The sequence below is a fragment of the Mercenaria mercenaria genome, chromosome 2, assembly GCF_021730395.1.
Source record: "Mercenaria mercenaria strain notata chromosome 2, MADL_Memer_1, whole genome shotgun sequence".
In the NCBI taxonomy this organism is placed as follows: Eukaryota; Metazoa; Mollusca; class Bivalvia; order Venerida; family Veneridae; genus Mercenaria; species Mercenaria mercenaria.
The window spans coordinates 17,721,084-17,741,057 of NC_069362.1; the positions used below are offsets into that span (position 1 = coordinate 17,721,084).

General features: G+C 35.8%; 1 protein-coding gene across 4 annotated transcripts in view; it reads left to right on the forward strand.

The window, feature by feature from the left end:
* Positions 1 to 19,974, forward strand: part of LOC123562001 (transient receptor potential cation channel subfamily M member 2-like) — a 98,817-nt gene that overhangs the window by 34,379 nt on the left and 44,464 nt on the right. For all 4 annotated transcript variants that reach the window (XM_053531197.1, XM_053531203.1, XM_053531209.1 and 1 more), the window contains exon 16: positions 12,656 to 12,782. In XM_053531197.1, the coding sequence (XP_053387172.1) occupies positions 12,656 to 12,782 (127 nt within the window). The remainder of the gene's footprint in view (positions 1 to 12,655; positions 12,783 to 19,974) is intronic.

Consider the following 19,974-nt stretch of genomic DNA (forward strand, 5'->3'; position numbering starts at 1 on the left):
ATCATTGTTAGTCCCCTACTGGTTGAAAACCAGTTTCGGGGACTATAGGAAAGCCCTTTTCCGTCATTCCATCATTCTGTCCGTCCGCAATTTCGTGTCCTGTCCATAACTCTTTTATCCATGAAGGGATTTTATTATTACTTGGCACAAATGTTCCCCATGATGAGACGACGTGTCATGTGCAAAACCCGGACCTCTAGCTTAAAGGTCAAGGTCACAATTGGAGGTCAAAGGTCAACAAGGCTTTTTTCCTGTCCGGTCCATAACTCTCCCATCCATGAAGGGATTTTAATATCACTTGGCACAGTTGTACCTCATAATAAGACGATTTGTCATGCACAACTTTCAGACCCCTAGCTCAAAGGTCAAGGTCACACTTAGTAGTCAAATGTTAACATGGCATGAACAGGATCTGTTTCGTGTCCGGTCCATAACTCTTTCATCCATGAAGGGATTTTAATATTACTTGACACAAATGTTCCCCATGATGTGACGATGTGTCATGCACAAAACCTGCACCCCTAACTCAAACAGGGTGGCCACAGACTCTGGAAAACAGGGAAAAAGGCTAAAAAAAATTCTCTGCATGGAAAATTTAGGGAATTTGAAAATTTTGAAAAAATCAAGGAATTATCAGGGAATTTTTCAAAAACTGAAAGAAAATATTAAAAAAACTGTATAATTATGTCTTGGCTACTGGTGGTTTCTCTTCTTCATAATAGTTACATTTATTTTATATAATAGAGAATACTATACTTAGCAAATGCACTCACTGTTTGATGATTCTAAAACTGTTATTCATCAACTATAAGAGATATGTTTTTGTTTCTAAAATGCAGAGAAGCTAAAATAAAATTGAGCAACCATTGCCCCAGAGCTCAAATACTAATACATTGTACTTTGAAAGCAAGCAGAAGTTGTTGCACAACTAAAAACTAAAATGAATTGAGTGTCGGTACATTACTGACATTAACAGAATGTATACCAACATTTAAATCATGCATTAGAAGTACCTGTGTATTGGTAGTAGTTGCTTGTTAGACTTTTGCTAGTTATTAACAAACATCCACATTAGTCTTGAATAGCATAATTATGAAATGTATTTTTAAAACCATAAAATTAGCAACTTCATGAGAAAACTCTTTGGCTTTGAAACAAATAATGGAATCAAGACTAGCCCCTACATTCTGTGTACTCTGATCAGGATCCATGTTGTTTGTTTGTGCACATTAACTGTAACAGCCATAGGTCTATAAAGTTAAAATGAACAAGATGGTTCCTGATCAGAGTACAGGCTTTTTTACTCCATACTGGCCACAAAGTCAATATGCTGATGTCCCATGTCATGACTTGAGTTTTAAACTCAGTTTACCAGAAAGATGAAATTGTTGTTATGAATGCAAGGAGGTGTTGACAGTAACTGTTGTATGCTAGTTTAGTGGACTAATTCATTTTCGAAGAAACTTTTATGTCAAATCTTGAAGACCATTTGTCTAGATTTAATATTTTTCTTTTTAAGTTAAAAGTTAAAACTGCAGGAAAAGTTATTAGTCCCCTACTGGTTGAAAACCAGTTTCGGGGACTATAGGAATGCACTTTTCCGTCATTCCGTCCGTCGTCTGTCCGGTCCATAACTCTGTCATCCATGAAGGGATTTTAATATTACTTGACACAAATGTTCCCCATGATGAGACGACATGTCATGCGCAAAACCCGGACCCCAAGCTCAAAGGTCAAGGTCACAATTGGAGGTCCAAAGGTCAACAGGGCTTTTTTCCTGTCCGGTCCACAACTCTCCCATCCTTGAAGGGATTTTAGTTTTACTTGGCACAAATGTTCCCCATGATGAGATGATGTGTCATGCGCAAATCCCGGACCCCTAGCTCAAAGGTCAAGGTCACAATTGGAGGTCAAAGGTCAACAGGGCTTTTTTCCTGTCCGGTCCATAACTCTCCCATCCATGAAGAGATTTTAATATTACTTGGCACAAATGTTCCCCATGAGGAGACGACGTGTCATGTGCAAAACCTGGACCCCTAGCTTAAAGGTCAAGGTCACAATTGGAGGTCAAAGGTCAACAAGGCTTTTTTCCTGTCCGGTCCATAACTCTCCCATCCTTGAAGGGATTTTAATATTACTTGGTACAAATGTACTTCATAATAAGACGATGTGTCATGCACAACTTTAAGACCACTAGCTCAAAGGTCAAGGTCACACTTAGCAGTCAAATGTTAACATAGCATGAACAGGGTCTGTTTCGTGTCCGGTCCATAACTCTGACATTCATTAAGGGATTTTAATATCACTTAGCACAAGTGTTCCCCATGATGAGACGATGTGTCATGCGCAAATCCCGGACCCTTAGCTCTAAGGTCAAGGTCACAATTGGGGGTCAAAGGTCAACAGAGTTTTTTTCCTGTCCCTTCCATAACTCTGCCATCCATGAAGGGATTTTAATATTACTTGGCACAAATGTTCCCCATGATGAGACAACATGTCCTGCACAAAGCCCAGACCCTTAGCTCAAAGGTCAAGGTCACAATTGGAGGTCAAATGTCAATAAGGTTTTTTCCCTGTCCGATCCAGAACTCTGTCATCCATCAAGGGATTACAATATTACTTGACATAAATGTTTCCCATGATGAGACGACGTGTCATGCGCATCACCCAGTACCCTAGCTTAAAGGTCAAGGTCACACTTTGAGATCAAAGTTCAAGAGGATTTTTTTCCTGTCCAGTCTGTAACTTTGTCATGCAAAGCAGGATTTAGATATCAGTTGGCACAAATATTCCCCTGGATGAGACAACATGTCATGCGCAAGAACCAGGTCCCTAGGTCTAAGGTCAAGGTCATATTTAGAGGTCAAAGGTCAAATTCAAGAATGACTTTGTACAGAACATTTCTTCTTCATGCATGGAGGGATTTGATGTAACTTGGACCAAATGTTCACCACCATGAGGCACCCTTGTTTTTAGAATTACGTCCCTTTGTTGTTACTATAAATAGATTTTGTTGTAACTTTTTTATAACTGGCGGTAGAGAAAAATCGAGACCACTTTTCTGTGGTACAGCATGCATGTTACATCCAATTTTTAGGTGTATTTTGACCTATCTGTACCTGGTAAAGAGTTTCTTGTGGACTTATATTATATAGATTTTTTTTTTTTTTTTTTTTTTTTTTAAAGATTAATTTCCCTTTGTTGTTACTATAAATAACTTACATGATAACATTTTTATAATCAGCCAAAAAAATTCAATATTAAAACAACTGTGGGTTTTTATATATGCACATTTTAATCCAAGTGTGTTGTTATAACATATTGTATATGTAGTACAATATTGTTTATACATCATTGACAGATATCAGTTCATTATGTTATACTGCAGTAGAGAAAATTAGGTGCCTTCCAGTAGGGGACTTTGTATTGCATGGCAATACTTCATTCACTTGTTTCCCACTGCCTCATATTAGAAACTAAAGTGCTGGATTTGTAATGCTTAAAGGCTTATTTGTAACCTTTGCTTTAATATGCAGTATGATTATGAAGATTGTAGTGTCTTTGTGGCATTGTAAAGGAGAATGTTAAAAATCAGGCTCAGTTCATTTACATTAAAATGATAACTGATTAAAGCTGTAATCACATTGTTAATTTGAATAATCAATGTTATAGGCAGTAAAAGACATTGGAATTAGTATCACAACAAGTTACAAAATAAATAATGGTATGTACTTGTATGTGAAATGTAAGTCATTGCTGCTGAAGTATTGAAGTTTTCTTTTTGGAGTTGTTTTGAGTTGTTACTTACCATGCTTACTACTTTTATTGAAGTTGCTCAATGAGATATTAAATTACCTATATAATTGATTATTCAAACAGGATTCTGGAAATAAAATAAATAATGAATATATTTTCAAAATATGATAAATAAATATAATTTCATATGTATATAAAATAGATGTAAAATAAACAAGTTTATTGGTGGAGAAGGTATGGCTAGAAGGGGAGGATGGAGGCCATAGTATTACTACATTTATATTCACAATTGTTGCTACACCGAACAAAGTATCAGGGAAACTGACTATCCTGTCAGGGAAAATTCAGGGAATTATCAGGGAAATTTACTTCAGATTTTTGGTGGCCACCCTGTCAAAGATCAAGGTCACAATTGGAGGTCAAAGGTCAACAGGGCTTTTTTCCTGTCCGGTCCATAACTCTCTCATCCGTGAAGGGATTTTAATATCAATTGGCAGAATTGTATGTCATAATAAGACGATTTGTCATGCACAACTTTCAGACCCCTAGCTCAAAGATCAAGGTCACACTTAGTAGTCAAATGTTAACATGGCATGAACAGGATCTGTTTCGTGTTCGGTCCATAACTCTGTGATGTTCTCCATGATGAGACAACGTGTCATGTGCAATCCCGGAGCCCTTGCTCAAAGGTCAAGATCATACTTAGAGGTCAAAGGTCTAATACAAGAAGGACTTTGTCTGGAGAATTTCTTTTTTATGCATGGAGGGATTTTAATGTAACTTGGCACAAATGTTCACCACCATGAGACAAATTGTCTTGCACCAGAACCAGGTTGCTAGGTCTAAGGTCAAGGTCATACTTAGAGGTCAAAGGTCAAATTCAAGAATGACTTTATCCGGAGCATTTCTTCTTCATGCATGGAGAGATTTTGATGTAACTTGGCACAAATGTTTACCACCATGAGGCACACTTTTTTTAGAATTACGTCCCTTTGTTGTTACTATAAATAGATTACATTGTAACTTTTTTATTACTGGCCGTAGGGAAAAATCGAGACCACTTTTCTGTGGTACAACATGCATGTTACATCCAATAGTTAGGTGTATTTTGACCTATCTCTACCTGGTAAAGATTTTCTGATTTTCTTGTGGACTTAAATTTTATAGATTTTTTTTTTTTTTTTTTTTTTTTTTTTAGGATTAATTTCACTTTGTTGTTACTATAAATAACTTTTATGATAACTTTTTTTATAATCGGCCAAATAAATTCCAAATGAAAACAACTGTACGTTTTTATATATGCAAATTTTAACCCAAGTGCTTTGTTATATTATATTGTATATATAGTGCAATATTGTTTATACATCATTGACAAATATCAGTTCATTATGTTATACTGCAGTAGAGAAAATTAGGTGCCTTCCAGTAGGGGACTTTGTATTGCATGGCAATACTTCATTCACTTGTTTCTACTGGGATGTAGCAAGAAAACAAAAAAATGGCCATTCATTTGAGGGAAATAACACATGTTTCCTTAGAGAATTTTAATTTTGCTTTTTATTGCCTCAAGAAAAATACCAAGGCAGCTGCCAGACTGAGACTATTGTCAAATTGTGCTTGAAAATAGATACATCCTTGCTTTAGTTAACTTGACTAGGTGCATCTTCTACAAGTTGAGGTTTAACAAAAGCTGTTGTAACTTGTTCTTTAAAATCACTTAGTTACCATAGTTTTCTTTCAGCCCTCAAAGTGTTCTGGGTATAATAATTGTTTGCTTGTAAGCAGTCATAAATTTCATGTCTTCACAATTTTGTTAGCTTTCAAAGTTGTGATTTCAGCCAAACAGCTATTAAGCTGGAAAAGAATTGTGGATTTTACAAATTGTTCATAAGGTGAAATAAATCAGATTTTTGTTTGTCTCTGTATGATTTCTTTAATTCGCAGAAGCATGAACCATAAGAAATAGTTCCCCATGAAGTTTATTGAGTTTACAATAAACCTTTGTTTTTGATTTGTCATAAATCTGTCTGCATCTACATTCTCATTACATTCCATTTCATGACAGAACTTTTATGCTTATTCGTTCCCCACCATAAGTGTGGGGGGCAGGGGTGGGTTATAGGAATAGTCTCCATCCGTCCGTCTGTCAGTAACAATTGTGTCTGTTCCATATAACTTAAACCCCTTGAAGGATTTTCATAAACTTTGGTCAAATGATCACCTCATCAGGATGATGTGCAGAACTTATGAGTCAGCCATGTTGACACAAGGTCAAGGTCATGCTAAAGATCAAAGGTTTGAGCCTTCAATTTTGTGTTCGCTCTGTATCTCCTAAACCCATGGAAGGATTTTCATGAAACTTGGGTCAAATGATCACCTCATCAAGACGATGTGCAGAACACAGTCAGCCATGTCAGGTCAAGGTCACAACTCAAGGTCAAAGATTTGAGCCTTCCACTATCCATAACAGTGGCGGGGGATATAGCTGTCTTTCAGACTACCTTGTTGAATTTGTACTTTTAGATATTGTGACTGGATGCAGTCAGATATGTATTACAAAACATGACCCTTTTTTAAACAGAACATGATGGCATCATTCAAAGTTTGAAAACCTGGTTTTCATGGAATTTCCACATTTATTCTTCTTAGTTGAATTTAAGTTTTGTCTTTTAAACTTCATTTTCAATTTTATTAGCTCACCTGAGCAATGCTCAGGTGAGTTTTTCTGATCGCTCGATGTCCGGCGTCCGTCGTCCGTCGTCTGTCGTCTGGCGTCTGTCGTCTGTCGTCTGTCGTCCGTCGTCTGTCAACATTTAGCTTGTGTATGCGATAGAGGCTGTATTTTTCAATTAATCTTCATGAATATTGGTCAGAATGATAACCTTGATGAAATCTAGGCCGAGTTCGAAAATGGGTCATCTGGGGTCAAAAACTAGGTCACTAGGTCAAATCAAAGAAAAACCTTGTGAATGCGATAGAGACTGTATTTTCATTTCTTCTTCATGAATATTGGTCAGAATGATAACTTTGATGAAATCTAGGCCGAGTTCGAAAATGGGTCATCTCGGGTCAAAAACTAGGTCACTAGGTCAAATCAAAGAAAAACCTTGTGTATGCGATAGAGGTGGTATTTTTCAATTAATCTTCATGAATATTGGTCAGAATGATAACCTTGATAAAATCTAAGCCGAGTTCGAAAATGGGTCATCTCGGGTCAAAAACTAGGTCACTAGGTCAAATCAAAGAAAAACCTTGTGTATGCAATAGAGGCTGTATTTTTCAATTCTTCTTCATGAATATTGGTCAGAATGATAACTTTGATGAAATCTAGGCCGAGTTCGAAAATGGGTCATCTCGGGTCAAAAACTAGGTCACTAGGTCAAATCAAAGAAAAACCTTGTGTATGCGATAGAGGCTGTATTTTTCAATTGATCTTCATGAATTTTGGTCAGAATGATTGCCTTGATGAAATCTAGGCCGAGTTCGAAAATGGGTCATCTCGGGTCAAAACTAGGTCACTAGGTCAAATCAAAGAAAAACCTTGTGTATGCGATAGAGGCAGTATTTTTCAATTGATCTTCATGAATTTTGGTCAGAATGATAACCTTGATGAAATCTAGGCCGAGTTCGAAAATGGGTCATCTGGGTCAAAAACTAGGTCACTAGGTCATATCATGTAAAAACCTTGTGTATGCGATAGAGGCTGTATTTTTCAATTGATCTTCATGAATTTTGGTCAGAGTGATTGCCTTGATGAAATTTAGACCAAGTTCGAAAATGGGTCATCTGGGGTCAAAACTAGATCACTAGGTCAAATCAAAGAAAAACCTTGTGTATGCAATAGAGGCTGTATTTTTCAACTGATCTTCATGAAATTTAGCCAGAATGATTACCTTGATAAAATCTAGGCTGATTTCGAAAATGGGTCATCTGGGGTCAAAAACTAGGTCACTAGGTCAAATCGAAGAAAAACATTGTGTATGCAATAGAGGATGTATTTTTCAATTGATCTTCATGAAATTTGGTCAGAGTGATTGCCTTGATGAAAACTAGGTCGGTTTTGAATATGGGTTATCTGAGGTCAAAAACTGGGTCACTAGGTCAAATTAAAGCAAAATCTTGTGTATACGATAGAGACTGTTTTTTTTCAGTTGATATTTATGAAATTTGGTCAGGTTGATTGCCTTAATGAAATCTAGGTCGAATTTGAATATGGATCATCTGAGGTCAAAAACTAGGTCACTTGGTCAAATCAAAGAAAAAACTTCTGTATTTGATAGAGGCTGTATTTTTCATTGATCTTCATGAATTTTGGTCAGAATGATTGCCTTGATAAAATCTAGGTCGAGTTTGAACATGGGTCATCTAGGGTCAAAAACTAGGTCATATCTAAGAAAATGCTTGTTTTATCGCAAGAGACCAATTTTTTGGTCCAATCTTAATGAAAATTGGTCAGAATATTTGTTTCCATGAAATCACTAGGTCAAACATGTTTTACACTGTTATGGAGTGTTTCTTAGGTGAGCGACCTAGGGCCATCTTGGCCCTCTTGTTTCTGTTGATATATATTTTGGTACAAGTTTTTGTGTTTAAAATTTATTATATGCTGCAGACCAGGGTAAGTTAGCTGTTTGTAGTGAACAATGTATTGCGTGTAGTGAATTGGTCACTGATACATATTCATGTCTCACTACAATGTATTGTGTGTAGTGAATTGGTCACTGATACATATTCATGTCTCACAACAATGTATTGCGTGTAGTGAATTGGTCACTGATACATATTCATGTCTCACAACAATGTATTGCGTGTAGTGAATTGGTCACTGATACATATTCATGTCTCACAACAATGTATTGTGTGTAGTGAATTGGTCACTGATATATTTTCATGTCTCACAACAATGTATTGTGTGTAGTGAATTGGTCACTGATACATATTCATGTCTCACAACAATGTATTGCGTGTAGTGAATTGGTCACTGATATATTTTCATGTCTCACAACAATGTATTGTGTGTAGTGAATTGGTCACTGATATATATTCATGTCTCACAACAATGTATTATATCCAGGTCTGTTTTTACCTTCATTTAGTATGTCAGGTGAAAAAGGCAAAGGCAAAAAGTATGTGCTTATGGATAATAAATGTCCTATTCTTAGGTGAAGATTAAAAAGTATAGAAAAAATAATATTATTTCAGGGCAGAGTCCATGCATCCCCAGAACACCAATTATCTGAATATAGAACATGTCCAAGGGCTGTTTAGACTGTTGTATAATGTTTACATTAAATCTTCTTATTAACTTTAACAATAACCTTTTCCCTCTTAGCTGATAAAAAAAAGAGTCATGTTGAAATTTACATTTCAGATTTTAGATCCTATAAAAATGAACTCGTAGTAGATTTTGATATTCTTCTTACTCATTGGGTTGAAGACAAAACTTTTTCCTGTCTCGTGTACCATATTATAACACAATCAAGGTGAGCTTCTAGCATCACAGTTGTCCGTCTTCTGTCAGTTGTCCATAGTTTTTAAGCCAGTTTCAAAATATTCTTTGGGTGAGCACCTTTCAGATCCCTTCAGATCTAGGCCTTCTGGTTGCCACGGCAACAAAAAGCAATTCTTTAAAAAAAAATCTTCTCAGAAACTGCTAAACCTTGTTCCTTTGATGGCCTCTTCCAAATTCTTTCAAGTCATATTGACTTTAAAAAAGAAAAACATGACTGTCAGGGGATGGGGTTAGTTTTTCCTATTTGACTACACAGAAAACAAAAGTCTTCTCCACTGAAACCACTAGCCTGATTTTAAAGTAATTTCACATCAGTTTTCCTTTGGTCACTCTAAAAAAAACAAGGGCACCAGGCTTTTCTCAATATAGCTATAGGAAACCTTTAGAAATCTTCATCTCTGAAACCAAAGTGTGGCATTCAATATAATTTCACAAAAATATACATTGGGTGTCATTCCACCAAATTTCTTTAATTTTTTTCGAGAACTTGGCCGCCAGGGAGTGGACTATTTTTTTTTTCTCTATATGACTATATGGAAAACATTAGGTCTCTCCTCAGAAACTTATGGTCTGATTTCAAAATAATTGTCCCTTGGGCGACCCACCTGTTTCCTTTAAGCCATGTTGATTTATTAAAAAACATAATCATCTGGGCAGTTCTAGCTTTCTCTATGGCTTTATGGAAAAATTTCAAAATCTTCTACTCTGAAACTAATGAAATGTCCCTTGGGTGACCCTCTGCCAAATTCCTTCAAGGTATATTGATTTGTAAAATCTCTTGGCCTCAAGGGGGCAGGACTAGTTGTCTCTATATGCCAAACTTTTAAATATTTATGTCTCCAACCACACAGTGGTTTTGGAGACATACTGATTTACTCCTCTGTGTGTGTGTGTGTGTGTGTGTGTGTGTGTGTGTGTGTCAGTCTGTCTGTCTGTCTGTCTGTCACAAATCTTGTCCGCACTCTTAAGTCAAACATTTCTCCTCCGATCTTACCAAACTTGAACAAAATGTGTTTTCCAATATGTCCTCGGCCAAGTTCGATAACAAGTCAGATCAGCCCTGGCACTTCGGAATTATGACCCTTGAAACTTGTTTTTAGCTCAACTATTCGAAGAATAGGGGAGCTATCCTACTCGCCCCGGCGTTGGCGTGAGCATTAGCGTCACACAAATGTTAAAGTTTTCGTACCACCCCAAATATTTTCAAAGTCCATTGAGATATTGCTTTGATATTTTGCATACTTGTTTACCATCATGACCCCAGTCTGTAAAAAGGAGGAGGCAACTCTATCAAGCAGTTTGACTGAATTATGGCCCCTTTTTGACTTAGAATAAATGTTAAAGTTTGCGTACCACCCCAAATATTTTCAGAGTCCATTGAGATATTGCTTTGATATTTTGCATACTTGTTTACCATCATGACCCCAGTCTGTAAAAAGGAGGCAACTGTATCAAGCATTTTGAATGAATTATGGCCCCTTTTCGACTTAGAATAAATGTTACAGTTTGCGTACCACCCCAAATATTTTCAAAGTCCATTGAGATATTGCTTTGATATTTTGCATACGTGTTTACCATCGTGACCCCAGTCTGTAAAAAGGAGAAGGCAACTCTATCACGCATTTTGAATGAATTATGGCCCCTTTTCGACTTAGAATATGCTTATTGTAATGTTATAGTTTTACTCATAGCTTATATTATACTATCAAGCACTGAGAATAGTCGGGTGTGCTGTCAACTGACAGCTCTTGTTCACTGATATTGGTGGCCTGGTTTTCCAAATATTTCCTTGCAGGACCATCAACCAAATTTTTGTGCAAGCTGTGAGTCTCATTTGAGCAATATAGGGCCATCATGGCCCTCTTGTTTAACAGCATTTTTTTCTAAATATTGACAGATCTAGTCTAGGCATATTTTTTTTGTAATTGCCCAAACTTTGAGACTTCTTAATAAGGTGAAAAAGAGCCCAGTATAATTGTGAACAGTGTCACTGTGCTTGATATAAATGATTGTACTAACCTGCAGATAGTGTCAGTGGATATTTTTAACATTTTTATTCAAAAATAATGTGTCAAAGATTTATACGTTTGTCTGTATTCACAGAAGTTTAGTTTTATTCAAAACATTTTGCTTGTTCTATTAATTGATTAATTAGCACAATACTACATTACTGTTATTAAAGAACATAATGATAATTTCCTGAAAACAAAATTTTAATTTTGGTTAATATGTATATATATACTTCCCCATAAAATGGTAAAACTGATGACATAAAGTTAATAAAAAATTGACAGCAATGAAAATTATTTAAATGGTATTTAAAATGATACCAGACTAATTTGATTAGCTCGACGTTGGTTAAAGTTTTTGATAAAGTCAAATATCTCTGTTACTATCAAAGCTATCGACTTGAAACTTAAAATAGTTAGTTTCTATCAAAGTCTACACCAGGAGATACAATCCCCATAACTCTGATTTGAATTTTGACAGAATTATGCCCCTTTTTAACTTAGAATTTTTTGTTAAAGTTTTTGATAAAGTCAAATATCTCTGTTACTATCAAAGCTATTGATTTGAAACTTAAAATACTTACTTACCATCTAAGTCTACACCAGGAGAGACAATCCCCATAACTCTGATTTTGAATTTTGACAGAATTATGCCCCTTTTTAACTTAGATTTTTTTTTTTTAAATGATAAAGTCAAATATCTCTGTTACTATTAAAGCTTTTGACTTGAAACTCAAAATAGTTATATACAATCAAAGTCTGCACCAGGAGACACAATTCCCATAACCCTGGTTTGAATTTTGACAGAAATATGCCCCTTTTTATTTTAGAATTTTTGGTTAAAATTTTTGATAAAGTCAAATGTCTCTGTTACTATCAAAGCTTTTGATTTGGAACTTAAAATACTTATTTACCATCAAAGTCTACACCAGGAGAAACAATACCCATAACTCTGGTTTGAATTTTGACAGAATTATGCCCCTTTTTAACTTAGAAGTTTTTGTTAAAAGTCAAATATCTCTGTTACTGTTAAAGCTTTTGACTTGAAACTTACAATAGTTATTTACTATCAAAGTCTACAGCAGGAGACACAATTCCAATAACTCTTTAATTTTGACAGAGTTATGTCCCTTTATAACTCCGAATTTTTTTTACTGGCAAAGCTCTAATTCAGAGTCAAGCACTGAGAAAAGTCGAGCGTGCTGTCTTACGGACAGCTCTTGTTTAATTGATTATAGTGAATTTAGGTCACTGGGTGTTAGCTGTGTGTTTCACCTTGACCTAGATGGCAAAGAATTGTAAAAAAAGAGAAAGAAGATGAATAATTTCTTGAGGTTACACAAAAGTTTTACAAAGCTACAATTTTGTCTATTTTCAGCAAACTTGGGGTGCATACCTGTGTTGCCGCCAAACTCCCACCGGTGTGACTGACCCTGACCTCCTCTGTTTTATTGGAAAACTTATGGTTCATTTGCTGGGAGATGAGAACTTTAATTCATACTCTGGTAATATATTATTCTACTTTTGTCCATTTTTTATATCCCAAGTGGATGTATTGTTTGATCAGTCAGTCAGATCTATCCGTCGTTCTGTCTATCCATTACACATATTATTTATTTAACTCCTGTCGTTTTCATGCAGCTCAAATGAATCTTGATATACATCAAAAGAGCCAGAGCTAAAACAGAGAAAAAAAACCCTTTAAATGACTTCTTCACATGAACAGTATAGTAGATCTTCACCAACCAAACTTGGTCTGTATATCCTTGTATGATCTCTCATATTTGTTCAAATGGTTCTGTATGACCCCAAGGTTGTAAGCTAAAAGTAGATAAAGCTTTAAACAAATTCTTCTTATGACCTGCAAGATGGATTATCACCAAACTTGGTCTGAAACATCCTTACACCTCTTTAAAGTTTGATTGGATGGTTCTGCCAGAGCTAGATATAGAAAAACCTTTAAATTGCTTCATCTCATGAATAGCTTGAAAGATTTTCACTAAACTTGGTCTGTAGCATCCTTAGATAGACTTTTTTAGCTCATCCGAGCGCTTTGTGCTCAGAATGAGTGATGTCTGTCCCACATCATCTTTCAGTCGTCCATCCATCCATCCACACTTTTCTTCCAACAAGATCTCATTAAAATTTTTATTTGGCCTAGATATTCCTTGGATGGTCCTCTGCTGAAGTTTTTCAATGAGTTTTATTCCATGCCGGTCTCGGGCTGCCATGGCAATGGAATAAAAAGCACTTTAAACAAAAACTACTTGTTGATTTCAAAATTATTTGGCAGAAATGTTCTTGGGTGCCTCTTTCCCAAGATTGTTCAAGTTACTCCAATTCATCAAAAATTACAGCCTCTAGATGACGTTGTCACTTTTGCCTGTGTGTAAATAGAGGGAACTTTGAAAGTCTTTGTCCAAAACTGCTTGCCAAAAATCAAGTATCCGGAAAATGATCACTTTTTTCTGATCTTAGTTGCATTTGAAAGGCAAGTATATCATTTTAAAGTTTCAAAATATTCATCTTATTAATCAGAAAGTATGTTCTTTGCTCTAATTTTATATTGTACGTGTAGGTTACTAACTGAGTAGGAGGTGTTCATGAATTGAAAATACGTGCTCGTGCGAATTGTGACACCAAGAGCGCGTAGCGCTCGAGGTGTAACTGCATGAGCGCGGGTATTTTCAGTTCATGAACACCGATCTAAGAGGTAAGTAACTGACTTACACAACGTCATTTAATATTTGTTAGTTTTTAGCCCAACATCATCAGATGGTGGGCTATTCAAATCACTCTGCGTCCGTGGTCCGTGGTCCTTCCGTCCGTCCGTCATTCCGTCCGTCCGTCATTCCGTCCGTCCATCCTTCCTTTAACAATTTCTCGTTATCGCATCTCCTCAGAAACTACCAGGGGGATTTTGACCAAACTTTGTCAGAATGATGTATTGGTACCCTAGTTGTGTCCACCTGAAAATCAGACTGGTTCAACAATTTTTTAGTAAGTTATGGCCCTTTGTTTATTTCTATAATTTACATAGATTTATATAGGGAAAAACTTTGAAAATCTTCTTGCCCAAAACCACAGAGCCTAGGGCTTTGATATTTGGTATGAAGCAGCATCTAGTGGTCTTCTACCAAGATGATTCAAATTATTTCCCTGAGGTCTAATATGACCCCGCCCTGGGGGTCACATGGTTTATATAGACTTATATAGGGAAAAACTTTGAAAACCTCTTGTCCAAAACCACAGGGCCTAGGGCTTTGATATTTTGTATGTGACATCATCTAGTGGTCTTCTACTAAGATTGTTCTAATTATCTCCCTAGTGTCAAATATGGCCCCGCCCCGGGGGTCACATGGTTTACATAGACTTATATAGGGAAAAACTTGGAAAATCTTTTTGTCCAAACCACATAGCCTAGGGCTTTGATATTTGTAATGTAGCATCGTCTAGTGGTTCTCTACCAAGTTGATTAAAATTATCCCCCTAGGATCAAATATGGCTCTGCCCTGGGGGTCACATGGTTCATATAGACATATATAGGGAAAAGCTTTCAAAAACTTCTTGTCAATAACCTACAACATTCAAATTTGGACCACATGTATGGTTTTGAGTGGCAAGATGAATCTTGACATGAGTTGACCTTGATTTTGACCTAGTGACCTACTTTCACATTTCTGTAGCTACAACCTTCAGATTTGGACCACATGCATAGTTTTGTGCACTGAAATAAACTTTGACCTTGACATTGACCTAGTGATCTACTTTCACATTTTTGAAGGTACAGGCTTCAAATTTGGACCACATGCATAATTTCGTGTTCCGAAATGAAATTTGACCTTGATTTTGACCTAGTGACCTACTTTCACATTTCTCAAGCAAAATTTGGACCACATGCATGGTTTTATGTACCGAAACAAACTTTGACCTTGACATTGACCTAGTGACCTACAGGCTTCAAATTTGGACCACATGCATAATTTCATGTTCTGAAATGAAATTTGACCTTGATTTTGACCTAGTGACCTACTTTCACATTTCTCAAGCAAAATTTGGACCACATGCATGGTTTTATGTACCGAAACAAACTTTGACATTGAGCTAGTGACCTACTTTCACATTTTTGAAGGTACAGGCTTCAAATTTGGACCACATGCATAGTTCTGTATTCCGAAATAAAATTTGACCTTGATTTTGACCTAGTGATCTACTTTCACATTTTTCAAGCTACAGCCTCCAAATTTGGACCACATGCATGGTTTTGTGTACCGAAACAAACTTTGATCTTTACATTGACCTAGTGACCTACTTTCACATTTTTGAAGGTACAGGCTTCAAATTTGGACCACATGCATAATTTTGTATTCCGAAATAAAATTTGACCTTGATTTTTACCTAGTGACCTACTTTCACATTTCTCAAGCTACAGCCTTCAAATTTGGACCACTTGCATAGTTTTGTGTACCAAAATGAACTTCGACTTTAAGATTGACCTAGTGACGTACTTTCACATTTCTGTAGCTACAGGTTTCAAATTTAGACCACATGAATAGGATTGTTTACCGAAACAAACTTTGACCTTGACATTGACCTACTTTCACATTTTTGAAGATACGGGCTTCAAATTTTGACCACATGCATAGATTTGTGTTCTGAAGTGAAATTTGACCTTGATTTTGACCTAGTGACCTACTTTCACATTTCTCAAGCTACAGCCTTCAAATTTGGACCACTTGCATAGTTTTGTGTACCGAAATAAACTTTGACCTTAAGATTGACCTAGTGAACTACTTTCAAATTTCTCAAACTACAGTCTTCAAACTTGATGCACATGCATAGTTTTGTGTACAAAGAACTTTGTCCTTGAAATTGATCTAGTGACCTACTTTCACATTTCTCAAGCTACAGCTTTCAAATTTAGACTACATGCACAATGTTGTGTACAGAAATGAAATTTGACCTTGAGCTTGTCAATAAGTCTTGAAATTTGGAACGCACAAAAACGGCACATTGGTGGGCGCCAAGATCACTCTGTGATCTCTCGTAATTAATTAATTTATTTATATGTATTTCCTTCTCCCAGTTAGAAAAAAATGATTGTGGGAATTACTTTGTCTTCAGCAGGTAAATTGATATACGTAAAATGATATTAGAAATAGTTTATGAAAGTTCTGCTAATTCGCGTATGTAAATGCATTTTTGTTAGCCGATTATTTGTTGGGAGATTTTTTCTTTTTGTTTCATTTTACAGAAAATTAAACAAAGCACGACTGTGGTCTCTGTAACATCAATATTTCACTTTCTGAAGTTCACATTCCCATGAACTGATATTTAACAATTATGTTTCCGAAAATGGTATTGTCTGTTTATCTGTTTAACTGAATGAAAAGTCTGCAATTTGTTTCATTGTTATCTTTTAACGCACAACTTCACACTTTGGTTGCATGTTTATAAAACATTTTTCATGATAAACTTAGTTTCGGGCTCTGCATTTACATTTACGGTTTCATCATGGTCATGGTCGTCATCATCATTATCATCTTCTAACAATATTGATAATTATTCTGATTATCATCTTCTACTCCTCCCTTTTAAGTTCTGAGCCGGGAATGTATCTTGTAGATGAAAACATGACTATCGTAATTCAAAGGTCAAAATATACAATATTTAAAAAAAAATAAGTATATATTTTGTAAATGCTACTTGACGCAGGTATTGTCTATTGTCCGTAAGTATTGACCTGGCACTCATTAATCTTCACCAGTTTTTTCAGGGGGTTCCATTATTTTAGGAAATATTTGTATCCTAAAATAACCAATATAAATGACAAATGGCACGGTGACATAGTCATAGTGGTAGCTGTCTGACTGCCACGCACAATCCCACCAGTTCAAAATCACCTCAGACCATTTTTTTAAATTCAATGTAATGTTGTTATCGATGTTTCTTTTACTCTTACAATATCTGTGTAACATATTTCCCGAAATCTGATTGTTTTCTCTTGTAGATCTAGTATTCATTTTCAGGAAACGCTGGTCTTTTTATCTAAGATACTTTTAAATATGTTTTATTTAACATTTTCCATAACGTTTATAGACCATAAGTTATATTCAGATAAGTATATACGAAATATTTATTTCGCTATTTAACTTCAGACTCCCAGAATTGATTTAAAGAAAATATACGGAATATTTTTGAGTGTCCGGTCAATACTTACGGACAATAACCTTGCATTATATAAACATTACAGTTTGAACTCATCTAACATTATTTTCTCGTGCTCAGCAAGCCTCTGTGGCGTACATGCTGTGTATTTGCTGTGTATATGCCGCGAACACAGTAGTATGCCAGAGGAGTACATTTTACATACACCGCATGCCGCGTATTATTTCGACGAGTACACAGCATGTACGCAGGAGGTCACTAGTACACTTCAAGTACGCAGCACAGACTCTGAAAATTTAAGGAGTACACTGCATGTACGCAGGAGGGACTTGTACAAGAAAAATGTACACTGCATGTACACCGCAGATACTTTGAAATTTGTGCAGTACACTTCATATACGCAGGAAAGACTTGTACAATTTCTTTTGGCATTTATACTTAGTTTTTTTTTTATAAGTTAAAGTCTGAAGTAAACTTCATATACGCGGGAGGAACTTGTTCATTTTTCTTTTGGTGTTTATACTTTGAATTTTTTTAGGTAAAAGTCTGAAGTACACTTCATGCAGGAAGGATTTGTACATTTTTTTTTATCCCCCGCCGATGAAATCGGGAGGGGGGTATTGAAATGGCGTTGTCCGTCCGTCATGTCCGTGCGTGCGTGTGTCCGTCGGCAGCCATTTCTCAGTAACTAGCAGGTAGAATTTCATGAAACTTGAAATAAACATGAACCAACATACTGCGATGATGCCCGTCAAGTTTTTTTTTGGATTGGTCGATTTCCCTTAGAGTTATTGCTCTTGATTTAATGAAAAATGCCCAAAAATGTCCGTCCGCAGCCATTTCTCAGTAACTTGCAGGTGGAATTTCATGAAACTTGAAATTAATATGAACCAACATACTGCAGTGATGTGCATCAAGTTTTTTTTTGGATTGGTCAATTTCCCTTAGAGTTATTGCCCTTTATTTACTGAAAAATCCACGTCTGCAGCCATTTCTCAGTAACAAGCTAGTAGAATTTCATGAAACTTAAAATAAATATGAATCAACATACTTTGATGATGTATGTCATTTTTTTTTTCAATTGGTCAATTTTCCTAAGAGTTATTGCCCTTTAATTATTTGAAAATCTACAGATTTGTACATAACAAACCAACCAATTGGTAGAATTTCATGAAACTTCTTTCATTCTTTTCCGTGAACATTTATTATAAACATGTGAAGTTGTGTACCCACACCCGGTCACCACCTTGCTTTCGTCACACCCCCTCCCCCGACCAACCTCCCCCCCCCCCCAAAATTCTTTCCTTTTTATTATTATTTTTTTCAGACTTTCATGAATATTTATCAACATACAAAGTTGTACTGTTCCCCCACCTCACTCCTCCACCCAGTCATCCCCCCCCCCCCCCCCCCCCACATTTTTATTTTTTTTGTCATTTTTAATTTTCCATCCATATTTCAATATTTATAATCAACATCGATGATCAATGACAGTAATCGATGTTTTGTACCCTCACCCAGTCACCCCGCTGCCCCTCCTCCCCCAACCAAAAAATAGCATTCATTTTCTGTTAAATTGATTTTGACAAATGAAATTATTTGCTTCTTTTGCTTCTTAGTAACATCCTTAACTTTTTGCCGGATATATTTTTTTGCCATTCCTGACCACAAACCCTTTCGGCGGGGGATACCAATTCATCGAATTTGCTTGTTTTTTTTTGGAAGCAAGAACTTGATTTCTGAATAACTTTTATCTTAATAGCATAGAATAGTTCAGATTACCGGTATTCTGAACAATGAAAATTTGCCAAACTATTTGCAATGTTCATTTTTGAAGCTTACATCTTAGTGATTTCTGAGCTGCACCTTGCATGCAGTGTAAAAATATATTCTTTTTCATTTTGAATTAATCCTGGAGCTTTCTAACTTGGATAATTGAAAAGCCTTATTTGAACTTTGTTGCATTACATTTTGTAATACATGAAATAATTACCAAGATAATGCCTCAACAGCGCCCGAATGAGAAGAATTAATAGCTCTCACTGTTATTTGAATACTCTTAAGCAAAACACCATTCTATCATGTTTTATAAAGGCTTGAATGCTCATTATGTTGACTCATTAAGGCCTCGCCAAATTAAAAAGTTGTTCATCGGATTTGCCGCTCGTATATTTTCATAACGTTTTTGGCTAATTGCGCTCGCCGCATTGGAAAAAATCAATCCAAAATTTTTTGGTGCGCTACTTTTTACGGACGTAAAAGTGTATAAATGCTTATATAATTCCAGTCCTAGATTGTTCTCAGATGGATTTTAATCAAAATAAATACAGACTACGCACACATCGTCTATAATAAATCATAACACTTATATTTAGTTGCATTAAAGTTGTTTCCCCTTGATGCAGTTACGCCATTTTCTTCAGATGTTTACCAAATTACATGCTACAAAAATTGATTTATTTCATTGAAAAGTGGATGAAGAAAAGCATACTAATTTATTTGATAACATCAATCTACATTATTTTGGTA